At 49.8% G+C, this 18,058-nt stretch overlaps 1 protein-coding gene across 3 annotated transcripts in view; it reads right to left on the reverse strand.

The window, feature by feature from the left end:
- Positions 1-18,058, reverse strand: part of PIK3C2B (phosphatidylinositol-4-phosphate 3-kinase catalytic subunit type 2 beta) — an 86,151-nt gene that overhangs the window by 29,606 nt on the left and 38,487 nt on the right. For 2 of the 3 annotated variants that reach the window (XM_030561522.1, XM_030561521.1), the window contains 8 exons: positions 17,710-17,810; positions 16,217-16,371; positions 14,760-14,880; positions 6,183-6,294; positions 5,244-5,323; positions 4,906-4,969; positions 1,290-1,436; positions 369-402 (listed from right to left, as the gene is read on the reverse strand). In XM_030561522.1, the coding sequence (XP_030417382.1) occupies positions 369-402; positions 1,290-1,436; positions 4,906-4,969; positions 5,244-5,323; positions 6,183-6,294; positions 14,760-14,880; positions 16,217-16,371; positions 17,710-17,810 (814 nt within the window). Of the gene's footprint in view, positions 1-368; positions 403-1,289; positions 1,437-4,905; positions 4,970-5,243; positions 5,324-6,182; positions 6,295-14,759; positions 14,881-16,216; positions 16,372-16,847; positions 16,950-17,709; positions 17,811-18,058 lie in introns of those variants that run through there. The other variant, XM_030561523.1, reaches the window with a different exon arrangement.

Genomic DNA, 18,058 nt, shown 5'->3' on the forward strand with positions numbered 1-18,058 from the left:
CGGTTGCCTCTATCCTGCTACAGATGGTCATGCCCTACCCACACCTTGCATAGTGACCTGCTTAGGGGCTCAAGCACATTGTGGGACACTTTTGGGGGCTGATTAAATTATTTCAAGCCGATGTGACTCTGTATGTGGATTTTTTTCAGGGGGAACAAGTCGGGGGTAACCCTCCTCCGAAAACCGAATGTTTCAGGTTTTTTGTTGGAAATGGAAAAAAAATGATAAATCCCCTCCCCAAAAAGGCCATTTCCCCCACAAAAAAGTTTGTTTTTTTTAAGTTTGTCCCACTCTAAATAGGGGGAAGGGATCTGAAGATCAAAAGCACTAAGAACTCTGCAACAGAATGAGCGGAGAAGAGAAATTACCCCGATTTTCCCTCACGGCCAGAACATTTGGATCCTGTCAAGGAAAAAGAAACCAGAAGAGCAAAGTTAAGGTTATTCCAGTGCCCTCAGACACAGCTGGAAGCAATTGTCCAAGCCAGCTACTTTATGTAACAGCCTCCCAGAGCCTTTCCATTCCTTGCCACTCAAGCGGCAGCAAACAAGGAAATACAGCAAAGGCAGTTGCACAGTCTCAGCTGTACAGGAATTTTACATGTGGTATGTTGGCGAGGGGTGGGGGGGATAAAAAACAGATAAAAAGGGGCCAGATTCCCTTTATTTGCACCCACTACCCTACCTAAATGTACCTAGATGCCCTCTCCAGTCTGGGAAGCTGGGTTCTCACAAATGGGCTCTTCACTGTTAGATTAACCAGCTCTTGGGAGTCCTTAAAATGAGACTGGACCTCTGCCTAGGAGATACAGGCCAGTTCAGGGGCAAGCTTCGAGGCTCAGTTATGAAGCAGGGAAGAATGATGCCTGCAGTGGAGGGAACCACTAGGTGACATTATCTGGCCTTGGGCTACACAAAAGGTCAGGGGGATCCTGATCACTAGCTTATTATAGCCGACCAGAGCCTTGCTGGCTTTGAAATCTATGGGCCCGATCCAGTGTCCACTGAAGGATTCCCACTGACTTTGGATCAAGCCCTATGAAGCCAGCCCATGGACAGACTGCTCCTCACTGTACTGTCTGTTATGCTGGGCTTTGCCAGATTCAAGAGATGATGCTCCCACCCTTCCCTTGGGATATTATTCCACAACCTAGAAAGATCTCCCCAGGCAGAAGCCCCACCCCGGCTCACACACACTGTTAATGTTCAGCCTCAGTTTCCCTTTAATTTCATCCCTTTCCTACAAGCTCAGCTTCCCTGCTGAAGAGCTTCTGGGTCCTGGCCGCTTACCTTCTGGATTTTGGGCTGCATGCGAGAAGGGCAGGCTGGCAGCTGGTTCAGGGCTCCAGTGATTTCCTGGGACTCCACAGCAGCCAGGGCATTGCAAATGGCCATGACGGATTGGATCACTCGGTCGGCTTTCAGCTGGAAGTCTCCCTGGAAGGGAAAGCAGGGAGAGGCTCATGGTCTCAGACTCCACTGGGCAGTGCGGCGAAGCAGCCAGATGGCTTGACCTTACCACCACTGCTGGGGTATGCTGACATGATCACCATCTGATGGACTTACAGCAGGGGCCATAAGGAGATCCACTGGAACCTTGGCCCAAGGACGCCTGCATTTTAACCACCTCTGTCCCACCACAGCACATTCTATCTGACTCCACCGGTAGCATTCACAGTCCAGCCAGTCCCAGCTTGACCCATGCTCAGGCATCCTGGGAGAGACCTCTCTCTCTCTTGGGCCAGGTGAGCGCAAGCAACCATGCAGAGGTGGCATGGGGGCTGAGTGCAGAAGGATTATGCCTGAGATAAAGCAGCAGCCCAAGAGGAAGGGAGTGGGTGGAAAACCGAGGAGTTCCTGGTCTGGACCTGCCCAAAAGAGGTGGAGAGGAGAGCCCCATGGCATATGCACTGCCCATGCGTCTGCATCCCAGCAAACAAAAACAGAGCTGGGGTGGGGGGAATGAGACCCTTTGCGATCTCTGCACTGTGCTGGACACTTGAGCTTTGCCCTGTTCTCCATTTTTGTACCCCCTCCACTCCCGGGAGGTACTTGTAGCCAGGAGGTGCCAGAAGAGAGCAGAGAGAAAGAGGAGACTTTGTGGCACCTAAAGAAAGTCACATGCAAACAGAATGCAACAGGGGGTGGTGGGATAATGCATTGTAGGTGCCCATCTGCACCTGCATTCTTGTGTCCCCTCCAACGAGACAGCCCAAAAGAAAAGACAGAGCCAATGCTGAGCAAGTTCCCAGCCCAGTATCTGTCTCCTCATGGTTCATTGTATGTCCTTGATTTCCTGCAGACCTGGCTTTCCTAGCTGGGAGCAGGCCTGCTGCTGAGCAGGCAGGATCCTGGCACCTTCGGCATGTGGGTTTGGCACTGGGAGAGCACAAAGGGGAAGCTTGCGGCTCTGCCCCACCCAGTCACATGCGAGAGACCCAGTGGCCATACCTCATCAGCTAAATAAAGCTATGGCTCATTCCCCAGGGATATGGGGATTCTCAGCACTCTTTAACCTGTTTGGCTTGAGACTTGATACTCAGGACTGATTTTGGACTGAGTAGGGAGCGGATACCTACACTTATTGAAATGGAGGTGGCATGGTCTAACACTGAGCTTCCCAAGCTGAGCACTATGGACACACATGATGCTGCCAGTGCCACTCCTTCATATGTAACTCCAGCCAGAACACCTCAAACCATGGAGCGGGAGTTGCCACTAGGGGCTGCTGCTGTCCATGCTATGACAAAGGTTGTGAATCCCTGTCTAGTGCACCAAGCTGGAAGCCAGGAGACCTGGGTTCCACCCATGGCCATGCAGTGTGACTCTGAGCGGGTCACTTCATTGGTCTGTGCCTCAGTTTCCCCATCTGTAAAAATGGGGATAATGGCCTCTACCCTCCTTTGCCAAGCACTCTGAGATCCACACATGAAAGAGGCATATAGAGGAAGTGCCTGGTCTTCTTATCAGTTAAAGACTGCATAAAAATTAATGACCAAGGATAAAGGGTCAGATTTTGTTTTGGATCATAGTAATTACACACATTCTATGGCTCTTTCCATCATGGGATCTCAAAGCACTTTACAGTCATTAATGACTTAACCCTCACAGCCATCCCAGGAGGTAGGTTAAGTTCTATCTTCATCTTACAGATGGGGAGCCAAGGCACAGGGAGGTGAAACGACTTTCCTGAGGGGAGTCAGTGGCAAAACCATATAAGAACACAGAAGTCCTGATGCTCAGTTCTCTGCTCTAACCCCTAGGTGGGGCAGACATGCATCTGAAGAAGTGGGTATTCACCCACGAAAGCTCATGCTCCAAAACGTCTGTTAGTCTATAAGGTGCCACAGGATTCTTTGCTGCTTTTACTCTTCTAGACTTATTTCAGCCTCTTGTGTCTGCGAAGCTGGGCTGGAAAACTGGTGAGCACTGGCTCTGATGAGGGATCCCTGACTAGAATGAGGAAAGAGAGAGTCAACATAATGTGAAATAAGGCAGAGATGGTTCAGGTTCAGGTTCAGGATCAGGTCAGCAATCCTATTACAGGCGTAGCCGTGTCTAGTGAAAACAAGAGAGGGTTATTGGCCCTAGGGTTTAGCAGGAAAAACCTGCATGTGGGTGACTGGCAGACATGCGCCGGGTCCCAGAGGACAGGATTGAAAATCAAGTAGGTAACTAACTCCCGCACCCCCAGAACAGAAAGCCCCATGGGACCTTCATTATAGGAATCAGCGTTCCCTAGTGGTGAGAGCAAAGGCCTGGAAGTCAGGAGATCTGAGCTCTGGCCCCACTCCCTTGGGCCAGTCCTTTCCCATCTCCGTACAACAGGGAGAACACTGACCCACATATGAAGGGTGCTCTGAGATCTGTAGATGACAGCTACTATGGAGTGGCAAAGTATTGTTAGAAGCACTAAGACTGGCATTGTGGAATCCAATCACACTCGCAACTCGTCTTCACACACAAATTGCACTGGATTAACTAATGGTGTAGTTTTAAACTGATTTAGTTAAGCTGTTGCTACTGTGTATGCGGATACTCTAAAACCAGATCTACTCCACAAACTTTTCCTGGCATCACTATGTTGGTCTGGGGTGTGAGAAGATGTGGTCTGTGACTGACACAGCTGAGCAATTTTGCGGGTATAAGCTCCATTCACACTGGGGCCTGGTCTACACTTAAAGTGTAGGTTGACATAACTACATGGGTCGGGGATGTGAAATATCCACATCTATGCCTGATATAGCTATGGTGACCTAGCCCCTAACGTGGACACAGCTATGCGGACAGAAGAATGCTTGTGTCAACCTAGCTACCCTCGTTCAGGGAGGTGGAGTTCCTACAGTGATGGAAAAACTCCTGTAGGCTGTGTCACAGTGTGGGGTAATCCTGGAATAGCTATGGGCACTGTAGTCCCTAGAGCGTAGATGTGGCCTAAGAGAGCTTTGCTGGTGTAGTATACTGATGTAGCTATACCAGCAAAGTCTTCCAAATGGACCTGAGCTTAGATCAGCTTAAGAGCTGTTTATTTTGGTTTAGCTTAAGTACCATAAACCCCCTTAAGCGGAAATGTGTGTCCACACAGCTGTGTGCGCAGATTCAGTGAAATCAGATTAAAAACCCATTTAAATTATGTAGGTGCAACTTTCTCATGTAGACAAGGCCCAGTTTACAAGTGCAACTAAACTGCTATAAACCAGGTGTAATCTAATAAGCATGTCCACACTGGGGTTTGCACTAGCTCTGCTTAAATTGTTTTTACAGCTGATTTAAGTTAAACTGGAGCACCTTCTGTGTGTAGACAAGCCCAGACATGCCCCTCACCCCCAACTGTTAAATTGCTGCACTCTGTACTGGTGTGGGTCCAAGTACAGAGGTCATCCTGTCCCGGGCAAGCCACACTCACCTCAGCTGCTAGGAAGGTGTCAACCTCATTGTGGAAGGTGTCGAAAAGGAGACTCAGGGCTTGCCTGAATTGGAGGAGATAGAAGATAACTCAGCTTAGAGAGAGAGAGCACGAGAGGTAGCCATGGAGGCACCTCTGCATCACTTCTCACCGGACAGCCCATCCCTCTCATGCTAACAGCATTCAAGTGCAGCCCCAGGAAAGCAGTGCAAGTGCCTTGCTGCCTGGATCCATTTATGTTCCTCCACCCTCCTGCTCAGCACACCCCCATCCAAACCCCTCTGCACCTCCAATGGGAGCTGTACACTTCACATCACCACCTGTCCCCTCCTCTTTACCTGCTGATGGTCTGCTTGATTGGCCTCTCCTGCAGGTGAATGTAATGGTTGAGCGTGGAAGGGCTCTGATCATCGTTCACCTGTAGGAGAAAGAGACCTGTTTCAGGTGCATCTGATCTGCTAGCGTTAACTCCTCCCATTAGGGATGCTGGCTGTACCTAGTATGACTCTTTGGCTGACATCTGCAAAGTCGCTGAAGTCATTTGAGATACCAACTTCCCACTGAAAAGTAAGTATCTTTGAAAATCTCAGCCGCTAGCCCCATGTCTGCTAAGAAGCGTGTAGGGGCTCCTGGGTTCGGTGGGATCACTGAGGAGGGCCAATGGGTTGTAGCCGAGAGAGTTGTGATTAAATTAACATAAGGAACAACCTGCGCTGACAATAATCGTGGAACATTTCCTGACACCGAGATCTGCAGGGCTGTAGAGCAGTACCTCCAGAACCCAGTTGCTTGGTACATTTAGAACTAGCGTGGGCAGAGGCAAGGAACAATCTCACACTGGGCAGGGGATAGACCAGATGTATCGAATGGGTCTTTTCCATCTCTAATATCCATGGCTTCCTCTGTAGACCCATGCCTAGCAAATCTCTCTGCATTTGGGAAGGATGCAAAGATGAACTGCTGGAGTTTAGAAGCTGGACTAAATGAGTGCTCCCAAAGCAAGCCCTGGTTGTAATGGGAAAGGCAGGGAGCAGGGACCTTTTAGCTGGTGGTGGGCAGGGACTGAAGTGGCAAGCAGCCGCAGAACTGAACCCACTGGAAGGGAGCTGGTGAGGCAGCAATTTGCAAGGCGTCATGGCCTTGTCCCCCCAAATCAGCAGCCCCGAGATAGCTGGTGATCCTCCCCACCCCTTCCCTGGCAGCGGTGGAGCTCAATGCCCCAAGCAACAGCATCAGTTCAGTGCTCTCTCAGTTCCTCCTTGAGAGCAGCTGCTCACCGTCCTGGCAAGGTTGCTGCGCACTGCCTTCCTCTTCATCAGCTGCAGCCGGATGTCAATGTCAAACTTCCTGCAGTGCTGGATGTATTCATGGCTGCCCAAGGCGTGTTTGCTGGAACGAAGAACAAAAAAAGACAGCTGTGGTCTGAGCCCCGCTCCAACCTGCGGCACAGGCTTCAGAAGGGAAAGGCTTGGAAATTCAAGACCTCCGCTTTGATAAAGATCTTCCGGGCCCCTACTAGATGGATCTTAGCACTGGGGAGCAGGAATGGCTGGATTCTAACTCCAGCCCTGCCAGTGCCTGGCTGGTTAAACCTGGGCAAGTCACTCTCCTCTGCCGTGCCCCACCCTCCGTGCCTCAGTTCCCTCCCTACCTCTTTAAAACAGACGTTATTGGGATTAGTAAGTAAGTGCTAGAAAGTTATTATAGAGGCACTTGCCCTCTCAGCTCCTCACCCACTGAAAAAGGGGCCCTCACTCAAGAGTGCCATGCTGAAAATGTGAAAAGGGGAGCTTCTCTGGTTAACATAAACCATGGGGATGTAGCAGGGAGAAGATGAACTGGGCTACGTGGGTCTCTCAGCCTCATTCTTGGTTACACTTCGGCGACCCAGGGAATCACAGCATAAATAAAGGCAGCTCGGAGCTTGCACTAACTTACAGTGGGGGCTGGGCAAAGCCCTACAATACAGGAAGCCCAAGTGGCGACTCTCACGTACAAACTCAGTAAAGACCAAACTCAGATCGAACCAAACTCTGGGTCTGGCCTGGCCTGGCTGAAGGGCCTTATCTAGAAGCGACAGGAGCTGAAACGCTCTGGAGGCAGCTTGCGATACAGAATCTCTCTCTGTCAGTTGCAGGAGAGAATCGTCCAGTGTGGCTTTCACTGGCGCCCCCCAAAAGCAGAGTGCAAGGTGCCCAGGGAGGGGGAAACAAAGTTAAAACACCTGCAAGCTCAAAGGCAGGCTGGCCTGGAAATAGGAGGGTGTGGGAAGGAGCGTGGAGTAGGAGAGATGGGAGCACATGGGGGCAATACAGGTACAGACCCAGAGCAGCTGGGGACAGCATGCTGGGAGGTGAAAGCATGGCACTGAGAGAACAGGGAACAGAGCTACAGATGGGATGGGAGCAGCAGGATGGCATCCGCTCCTTTCAAAGCTTTATGATGAGGCTTTCAGAGCTGCCCAGGGAACACGACTGCCCAGTTCCTATTAAAATGAATGGGAACCAGAGGCTGAAATTCCCTAGGCAGCTTTGAAAATCTCAGCTTTATTGTCTAAGTTGCCTTGCACCCGACCTGGCAATTCAAATGCGGAGCAGGGCAGGAGGGAGGCTCCAACTCTTGCTTCCTGTGCACACTGGCTGCGCAAACCCTGCTTGCACTCTGCTGCAACCCAAGCCGGGACCCAGAGACTGAGTTGGGCCGGCCCTTGCCTGAAATTCCTCTGATGGAGGGAACAATGCAGAAGTGGGGGAAGCCGCAGCAGGAAGCCCTGCCTCTCCCAGGCTGCTCCAGCAGGAACGGCTGGTTCTTATCTCAGCACAGCCTGCATCCTGACCTGCAACCCACACACAGCTGGTGCAACTGACATAAGGAGTAGGGAAGGGGTGAGACTTTGAGGTGGTGGGACTAAGTGCACAGTGATATCCCAAGGCCTGGAGAGGGGTTGCGATCGGGGTCGCTGGGGCAGAAGTGCCTAGACCCTGGTCCCAGTGAGAGGATTTTTAATTCAGTTTCTCTAATTTTCTCCACATCCTCAGCACTCCCAACACACCTCCTGCCTGCACTCTGCCCTACAACAATAGATCATTGGTTGGTTCCATTTTCACCAAAAAGGTTAGCGGAGATCAGACAACGAACATCAGTGTAAATGGGGTAGGATCTGAGTCTAAAATCGGGAAAGAACAGGTTTAAGAATTACTTAGGCAAGTTAAGTATCAGAGGGGTAGCCGTGTTAGTCTGGATCTGTAAAAGCAGCAAAGAGTCCTGTGGCACCTTATAAACTAACAGATGTATTGGAGCATGAGCTTTCATGGGTGAATACTCCCTTCGTCGGGTGCATGTTAGATAAGTTAGATGTCTTCAAGTCAGTAGGGCCTTGTGAACCACATCCTAGAATACTTAAGGGACTAGCTGAGGAGATCTTGGAGCCATAAGAGATTATCTCTGAGAATTTGTGGCAGACAGGAGAGATCCTAGAGGACTGGAAAAGGGCAAATATACTATCTGTCTATAAAAAGGAGAATAAGGACAAGCCAGAGAATTACCGACCAGTCAGCTTAACTTTGCTGCCCAGAAAGATAATGGAGCAAATAACCAAACAATCAATTTGTAAGCACCTAAAAGAGAATATGGTGATAAGAAACTGTCAATATGATTTGTCAAGAATAAATCATGTCAAACCAACCTAATATCCTTCTTCTATGAGGTAACAAGCCTTGTGGATAGGAGGGAAGCAGTAGATGTGACATATCTCAGTTTTAGTAAGGCTTTTGATACTGTCTCACATGACCTTTTCATAAACAAACTAGGGAAATAGAGCCTATGTGAAACTATTGCAAGGTTCCAACTGGCTGGAAAACCATACTCAAGAGCAGTTGTTACTGATTCACAGGCAAGCTGGAAGGACATATCTGTGCTTGGTCTGGTTCTAGCATAAATGATTTGGACAATCGCATAGAGAGTATACTTATAAAGTCTGTAGACTATACCAAGCTGGGAGGGGTGGCAAATGCTTTTGAGGTCTGGATTAGAATTCAAAATGGTCTTGACAAACTCGAGGAATGGTCTGAAATAAACAGGATGAAAATCAACAAGGACAAATGCAAAGTAGTCCACTCATGAAGGAATAATCAATTGCACAAATTCAAAATGGGAAATGGCTAACGAAGAATCCTAAAGAGTACTGCAGAAAAGGATGGGGGGGTGATAGTGGATCACAAATTAATATGAGTCAACAGTGTAATGCTGTTGCAAACAAGAAGTGAACATCATTCTGGGATGAGTGTGTAAGCAAGACACGAGAAGTAAGACACGAGAAGCTCTACTCAACACTCGTAAGGCTTCAACTGGAGTGCTGCATCCCGTTCTGGGCACCACACTTTGGGAAAGATGTGGAAAACTGGACGAAGTCCGGAAGTGAGCAACAAAATGATTAAAACAACGAGGAATCTGGTGGTGCCACTGGACTCCTCGTTCTTTTCTTAACAGAACTGTCACCCAAATCTAGATTAATCTGCAGAAATTCTAGGATATTCTGAACAGCCCAAAAAACTATCTATTTTCAATCTTGCAGCATGAGGAAAACAACAGATTGCTCATGAGCACAATAGGTTCAGACTCAGACAGTTTACATGGCAGTTGAGTTAGCGCCTTTGACAATAGATACGTTTTTTACCCACGAAAGCTTATATATCTGTTAGTCTTTTAAGGTGCCACTGGACTCATTGTTTTTGTGGATACAGACTAACACAGCTACCCCTCTGATAAAATGATTAAAGGTCTAGAAAACATGACCTATGAGGAAAGACTGAAAAAACTGAATTTGATTAGTCTGGAGAAGAGAAGATTGAGGGGGGGACATGATGATAGTCTTCAAGTACGTAAAAGGTTGTTATAAAGAGGAGGGTGTAAATTGTTCTCCTTAATCACTGAGGACTAGATAAGAAGTAATGGACTTAAATTGCAGCAAAGGAGATTTAGGGTTAGACAGTCGAAAAAAATTCCTAACAGTCACGGTAGTTAAACCCTGGAACAAATTGCCTAGGGAGGCTGTGAAATCTCTGTCCCTGGAGGTTTATAAGAGCAAGTAGAGAAACACCTTCTGAGGGATGGGCTAGCTAATACTTAGTGCTGCCTCAGTGTAGGGGACTGGACACCCTGGTAACTGGTGTGTGTGTGGCTTTGTGAACAGCTTGTTAATTATCTGCAGACCCATTGGGGGAGCTAGCACATTGTTCCTGGGGTATCATACCAAAATGGTAGCACACTGTGTTCTGGTTCCTGTGTTATTATTTCAGCAACCATTTGTTGATGATAAAAAAAATAGAAACTAGTTAGGAAGGAAGGATTATCCAGTGGTTAGGGCATGACCCTGGGACTCTGCAGATGGTGGGTCAATTCCTAGCTCTGGCACTGATCCCCTGTGTGACCTTGGGCAAGTCACTTAGCCTCTTTGTGCCTCAGTTCCCCACCTATACAAAAGGCATGATAACCCTGCCCTACCGCACAGGGGCAGGACAAATACACTGAAGATTACGAGGTGCTCAGATGTTATAGTAATGGGGCTCATAAAAGAACTTTAGATAGATAAAAGCAGCAAAGAATCCTGTGGCACCTTATAGACTAACAGACGTTTTGGAGCATGAGCTTTCGTGGGTGAATACCCACTTCCTCAGATGCATTTAGATAGATAGTTACTTAGTAGAGTAGGACCAGAAATAGTCACAGGCTGTGCACGTTTGCAGCAGCCTGACGACAAATCTGCCATCTGATCTAGGCCTTTCTGGGGCATCCAGCATGGTAAATAGGTATGGATTTCATCACAGCCTACATCTAGCAGAGTGAAGGGGCTATTGGTCATGGGGCCTTTTGGTTCAGTATCACTGCCTCCAACTGCGCACCAGTGATCAGTGACGGGAGTGAAGTGAGTTTGCTGTGAGAGAAGAATCGAGCCCAGAGAGTCCAGAAACCGACGTGTCAGTGTAGGATGTTTTCTGATTGCTGAGCTGCCTAGTTAGCCAAAACAGCTAGGGGAGGCTTTGAGCACTCCTGGCATCTACTGCATTTTAGAGAAGTGCGTGGGGGGAAGGGAGTTGATCAGAAACAATGTGGCTTTGTTCATGGGCCTTCCTCCAAGATCCTTCCAGGAGACCAGTGAGATAGAGCACAGCATTCTCACCCCAGCTCATTAGGGACCCTTCAGAGTGTGGGTGGGTGGGGGTGAGAGAAGAGACAGGGAACATCTTTGCTGTATCCCCAAGACATGCTGTTCCCTGCCAAGAGGGGACACAGCCCATAGCAAAGACAAGCCATGTCATTGCCAAATGTGTGCAAAGATTCACAGTGATGAGTAGGGCATGTAGATTAGACAGCTGAAAAAAAAGGACTTATTTGTATTACTTATTTGTATAAGACCAGCCTCCCTCCCTCCCTGAAGCAAAGCTGACATCAGACACCCTCTTGTGCCTGTGCAAAAGTTTTCAGCATCGCCTTTCTCTGCCACCCTCTGCAATCAGTTTGTGCTTTAGATGCAAGGATGAGAGAAAAGCTGTCTTCTCTCTTTGTAACCATACACCAGATCCTTTTAACAAGGAAAAGAAAAAAAAAAAGCCCAGGAGGAGCCTGCAGATGACAAGTCGGGAGCATTATTCCCTCATCTGATGTAAATTACTTTTTCAGAGGGAGGCTGCTTCTGGTTAAGGCTCATTATACACAAAGGAAGACCATTTTTCTGCTGACGCTGACAGCATCAGTAGAAAAAGCCCAGCAGCTAATGAGGAGAATTTGCAGCTCGTCTTGGTCCCTTAGCTCGGAGGCTGGAATGGTCTTGCCAGTTCTCAACTGGCAGAGTTTTCCCCTCAAGGCTGGCCAAACTCCCCCTGGAGAGAGGCATTTCCAGCAATCCACTGCAGTTGCAATGGCAATCATCCGAAGAGATTTTCTATATAGGTCATATATCTATTTGCTTTGGTAAATATGGCTCTTTAATATATATGGTTTGCGTCACACACACACACACACACACACACACACACACACACACACACACACACACACACACACACACACACACACACACAAATAGACATTGGGCTTATTCCTCAGCCACGCATGAGTTCGGGGCAGATGGAAAACAGAGCAAAGGTGATTCTAAGACAAAGGACTGCTTTAAAGGGCTGGAGCAACTAGGCCCATTCTGCCAGCCGGGCAAGATTTGCTGGAGCACAAGGAGCACAGCCTCACCCCCTGCCCATTCCTCATCACGCCCTTTATGCAGAGAGCGGGGAATGGCTGGAATGGAGCCAACCAGGAGATTCCCCTGCACAAGGAGACTTCCCAACTGCCCCTTTTCTGTGGCCAGTCAAGTCAATAGCAAAGCTCCCAATGACTTTGTTGAAGCAGAGGCAGGTCCTTAGGGCAGCTTGTTCTGGTTTATTGTATGTAATGACAGGATATATTTTGTTTGCCCATATGGCCATGTATGTTACATCGATATGATTTTGCAGCCAGAGAACACCCTTCATCCTAAGCAGCTTTGCAGATAGTTTATCTACAGAAAAAACCTCCTCCACCCATGAAATGCAGCAGCCTCTGGGGTGGAGGCAATGTCAAAAAGCAGGGAGGGGAAGTTCGTATCAGAGCAAACAGCTGCAAACACAAAAAGCACCAGGCAATCTTTAATGCCCAAGTGCAGCAGCCAAGGACATCAGTAGTACTTGACTCTTCTACCTGGGAAGGATGAAAGGCTGAGCTGCCCCTGCTGGGATTAAAACCTGTGGTTTCAGGAAGTCTAGTAATGCCAGACCTGAGACTTCGCTCTCTAAGCCATTTACATGCAGATTCTTCCCTCCATTACTGCAGAGAAAGCCGGCCTGTGGTTAAAGTTATGGCACAGCCTGCCAGGGCTGCGGAGGAGCAGGAAATAGCCCTGAGACTAGAAAGCTTTTATTGCTTTCCATGGTAGAAAGCAAACTGGTCTGGGCAGTTTATTCCCTTGGATCTGGTCTCCTGCACGCTCCAAGCCATCCTTTGCTGAGGACTCCATGTGGTTTAAAAGTCTGTTCACTGACAGCCCAGCTAGGATAATAGGGGGGTTTCGCTTGCCAGCTCGCATTCTCCAGCATCATTACTGGGCCACAAGCTCTGAAGAGGCAAAACTAAAGCCACCTTTAAAGTCGCACCAAGTATGAGTAACTCCGTCATGGAGAGACTGACACGTAATGGTGATGAATGACAAGCGGGTTACTTAAGTCACTGGCCAGCCATTGCTGCAGTGTCCCCCGAGCATCCTTGTTTTGCTAGGGGCTCAGAACACACAGGAGCAAAATGAGAGTTAGCAAAGGAAAAAGCCAAAGTGGAGGGCTGCAGATGGCTCAGGGGCAAGGAGGCTTTCACTAGCGGCTCGTTCTTAGAGCCTGTTAGACTGTTTGGTGGCCCATGCAAAATCAAGAAGGTGGGTCTCGGTCTAGTTCCCAGAGGACACGTGTCCACATCACAAAAACTAGCCACTAGCACTAACTGGCCACCACAAGAAGGACAGAACAGGCCATGGAGACTGAACAGAATCTTTTCCCTCCTAGACGTGGTCCCACCAGGTGAAACACATCAGCAGGGCAGCATGGGAAATCTTGCAGTCACACTTGTCTTGTGGCTATGCAGAGGATGTCAGTCACCATGGCACCTTTCCCAACAGGCTGATTTATTACCTGTGTTGCTGTAGCGTCTAGGAAACCCAGTCATGGACCAGGCCCCATTGTCCTAGATGCTGTACAAATACAGAACAGAGATGGTCCCTGTCCCAAAGAACTTACAAGCTCTTGGTCCCTTAATTCCCACTGGTTCCCCCTTTCGTTATTCCTCAGACCCATCCCTACACTTTATTTGTCCATGTATTTTGCTGGCCTCTATTTTTTGGGGGGCCCTCCAGTCCTCTCTAATGGAGATGGAAGCTTTCGGGTCGTTTCAGGGGTCCCAGGCCTTCCACAAAGGTTACATAGGCTTGCACCACAGCTGGGCAAACATATTCCATTAAAATCCCCCCATTCATGGATTCCTCTTTTTTAAAAAAAAAAAAGTTGCATTTTGTTTGACATTTTTCAGCTCCTCAAATGGAAGGAAGCACCAGCACATTTGGAGGTTTTCATCTTAAAAGCATAAAAACATTGTCAGCAGGGAAATTTGGCAAAACCAAACCGTTTTCAAAATCCCCTTCCCTCTCCCCTTCCAAATTTCTATTTACCCTGTTCAGCCGGCCCCAGCTGGCAGCCTTTTGCCAGCCACTTAAATATAAATACCAAAAATTAAGCTCTCGACTTGATTGCCGGCCCCAGCCACTTTGCTGAGTATCATCAGGATTTTAATTAGTATTTCAAGAGCTTTTCTTGGCTGCTCTCTAATATTCTCCGAAAATGAGCTCCCCAGAACATGGGGTCAAGGGGAGTTACTTATATCCTGCAGCAAGAGGATAAGGCTCCTGCTTTTCTTGGCAGGAGAGTCCCCAGTGATGTCGGGAGGCAGGAAATGGAATAATCCAGGGGGCTCCTGACTTGCGTTCAGATAAACCCAGCTCTTGCACAACACCGCCCCATTCAGAAGACACACTACCCCAGGGAAAGTGTGAGGGACTGGGCCCAACAGCAACCACAGGGCTTGTCATGTGAATGTGCGAAGAAGCATGAAAGGAAGGACAAACGAAAGAGGGGCTGGCTCCCCTTTTCCTGCCCCAGCACAGCAAGGATTCAACAGCTCTCCACCACCCACCGCTCTCCCGGACACCAGGGGATGTTTTGGGTGCCCCAGAGCAGGCTCGCTGAGGTTTCTACGTGCAGCCTGTCGGCCACTACTTGCTCACTCACTTTTGCAAGAACTCTTCCAGGCTGCAGAGCTTGAGCACGAAATCATCCACATCAATGCCAAGTAGCTCATCGTATGTGTAGCACAGAGTCTGGTAGATGAGCAGGTCCACCGTGGAGGAGCCTGTGGGGGTGGGGAGGGAACAAACCCCACAGGGCGAGAGCCTCAGGCCATGATTCTCTGGGACTCTCTACCCCACCCGCTTCTCTCGGATCAGTGACTGAGACTCTACTCCCCACAATCCCTCTCTGCACCCGGCTGGAGGTGGAGTCACGCGAGGAAGCGCAGGCAGCCTCCACAGTTCCCCTTTCCTGCATGGCGAGACCCCAGGCAGCATCTAAACCATACGGCGAGCCACCGCCTAGGGCAGTGGTTCTTAACCTATTTATCATTGTGGACTGCATATGCAGCTCTCTGTGTGTAATGTGGGCCACATCCACACAATATCTATACTACTCATATGGTCCTGAAGATATCACATGGGCCACAGTTATATGCTGACTGGGCCACAAGCGGCCCATGGCCCATTAAAGTCAGTGGAGACACTCTTATTAACTTCAATGGGATTTGGATCAGGCCTGTAATTTAAGGCTTATCCTGCCTTAGTCGTATCCAAGCAACCACATCCAAAAGAGGACCAGAGACCTTGGTGCACATGCAGGACCGGCGACAGGGTTTCTCGCACCGTAGGCGCACGGCCATTTCGCCGCCCCCCGTGCTGATCCCACAGCTCCGGTGGAGCTGCCGCAGTCATTCCTGCGGAGGGTCCATTCATCCGTGGCTCTGGTGGAGCTGCCGCAGGCATGCCTGCGGGCGGTCCACCAGAGCCGTGCGAGCAGCCAACCGTCCACAGGCATGACTGCGGCAGCTCCACCAGAGCCGCGGAGCAACGGACCCTCCGCAGACATGCCTGCGGCAGCTCCACCAGAGCCGCCTGCCGCCCCCCCAGCAAAATGCCACCCCCCGAATAATCCTGGCGCCCTAGGCGATTGCTTAGGCTGCCTAAATGGTAGCGCCGGCCCTGTGCACATGCAGTGATGGAGAGTGAAAATGAGCTGAGATAGCTGCACCTGGATCTCAACCCCACTCTGGCCTTCTTGGATGCAGCATTTGGTGCTGCCCATCACAGGGGGACACTGAGAAATTCAGAACCCAGGGTTTAGATGGGGGGCCCTACCTCTAGCACATATCCGTCCATGGGGGCAATACAGACACTCTCTCCTCTGGGAGAGGAGCCACTGTCACCAGGATCACGTCTGTCCCATAGGAACTGAAAAATGAATTTGCAGGACGAGGCAGAAGACACCATCGCTTGAGCTGCTAACGGCAGCCATCTTAGCCCCCTCGTTGCTGTGGGGAACAGCGGAGGTGTGGGTTTCTCACCGCACGAAGATATCGTGTTCACAGGTGGACGCGAGGGCAGCAAAGCACCATACTTACCACCCTAGCAGGGACTTACAGTCACAGGTGAAAGTGAGCGGTTCCTGCACGCTGTCGCACACCACGGTCACCTTCAGGCTGATGCCGTGGCCCAGGTGCTCAGGGCTGAGGTTGACCGTGCTCCAGACAAAGCCGGTGAGGGAATAGTCCTTGGTACTGTAGCCAGATCTCAAGCTGCAGGCAGAAGCGGGAGGAGGGACAGAAGAGGAGTTAGAGATCCCTGCCCCATCCCACACAGGGCTTTATCCCTCACTGTGTGGTGGATTCTCCCCTTCCTCTCTCCTCCTTTCCATAGAGGCACCAGAGGACTCTCTCCTGGCCTCTTCTCCTCCCTTTACAACCTTGCTCCAAGAGATCTCATCGGCTCACATGGCCGACACCAGTGACTCCCACCATCTACCTCTCTCTCCAACTCGCCTCCCTCCATGCACTCCTGCATCTCGGCCTGACTCTTTGATATCTCCTCACGGGTGTCTCATGGCCAGCCTGAGCTTGACGTGACCCAAACTGAGCTCCATCTCCTCAGGCCCACGCCATCTAAGTTCTCCTGCTCCCCTCTTTCTCTGTCACCATCAGCACAGCCTTCCTTCAAGCAGTTCAGGCCTGTGGCTTGTGTCTTGGACTTCAGCCTCTCTCTCTAGCTGAGATACCATTTTTCATTTCTCCTGTTTTTCATTTCTCTCATGTGCCACTGTGCATCCTTGCAAGCCACCCTTTACGCATGGAACACCCTCTCTGAACTAACCTCCCACTCCAGAACTAAAGCTTCAACACGTAAGGAAAATTGCCAGTTGGCAATGACTAAGCAGGTGGCCAGAAGGGATCACAGATATCATGCTCAATATTGACTTGAAACCAGCTGATAATGCAGCTAGCCAGACAGCAGGCCTCTGTTTGCCTGCCTTGGTGCATTCAGTTTCCTTATGTCAGGAAACCATCCACCTAAGAGAGTCCTAAATGGTCTTAGTTCCCCCTCTTGCTTCCTTCTCCTTCCCTCACCTACATGCAGCAATGTAGCCCTGAATGTTAAGAAGATATTTACCGTCTCCCCACACTGTCCCTCTATAAAACTCTCCCAGCCCCAAAGTGTTGAATAGAGCAGAAAGGGGCATCCTTATGTTGTCTCCCTGAATGCCTCTTTTATAGCTTTCTAACACCAACAGGGTGTCACCCCCACCCTCCTCCCCTGTGCTGCTTTGCATGGAATTGTGCCAAAGATTCCAATCACCGCCCAGCACAAATGGGCTTGTCGTCTCATCACTCGCACCCCAGGAATGACCCTTCCCCGGCGCCACTGCTTAGCCACCACACAGCATAAACAGCGGAGACAACAAAAGACTTGTCTTCCTTCTCCCAAGATTAAATAAGGCACAGCAATTAAATCCCAAGGGCATTTCAACCACCAGTGCACTGACAGACCTCCAAGTTATGGCCTGTGCTGCAGAACAGTTAACTGAGGGGAGACCCCAGAAAGACAGCTTGAACGCATCTCAATCCCTCCCAGGTACTTACACATCTAGCATATGGCAGAAAGCAGCCACCTCTTCGTCCCTCTCCTCGGAGACCTCAAACAGCTCATAGCCATTAGCTAAGGAGTGCGGTCGGGAGGCAACCTGGCACGGAAAGAGAGCAAGAGATGCAGGGATAGTAGCAAGAAGGCTCATGCAAACAGCAGCCAATGGAGTGGAAGGGCCCCATTTCCCACTGTGCTGAGCTCATTTCCAAGTCACCGTGGGATGCTTCTTACTCCCTCCCCCCCCTGCCCCTCGTAACACGCATAGGCCATGTCTTCACTGCAGTCTACCCTCGAGTTGGGAGACCAAGACACGGTTCCTCTCCCTTTCGCTGGATCCAGTTGTGA

This window comes from Gopherus evgoodei, chromosome 4, assembly GCF_007399415.2.
Source record: "Gopherus evgoodei ecotype Sinaloan lineage chromosome 4, rGopEvg1_v1.p, whole genome shotgun sequence".
Lineage (NCBI taxonomy): Eukaryota > Metazoa > Chordata > Testudines > Testudinidae > Gopherus > Gopherus evgoodei.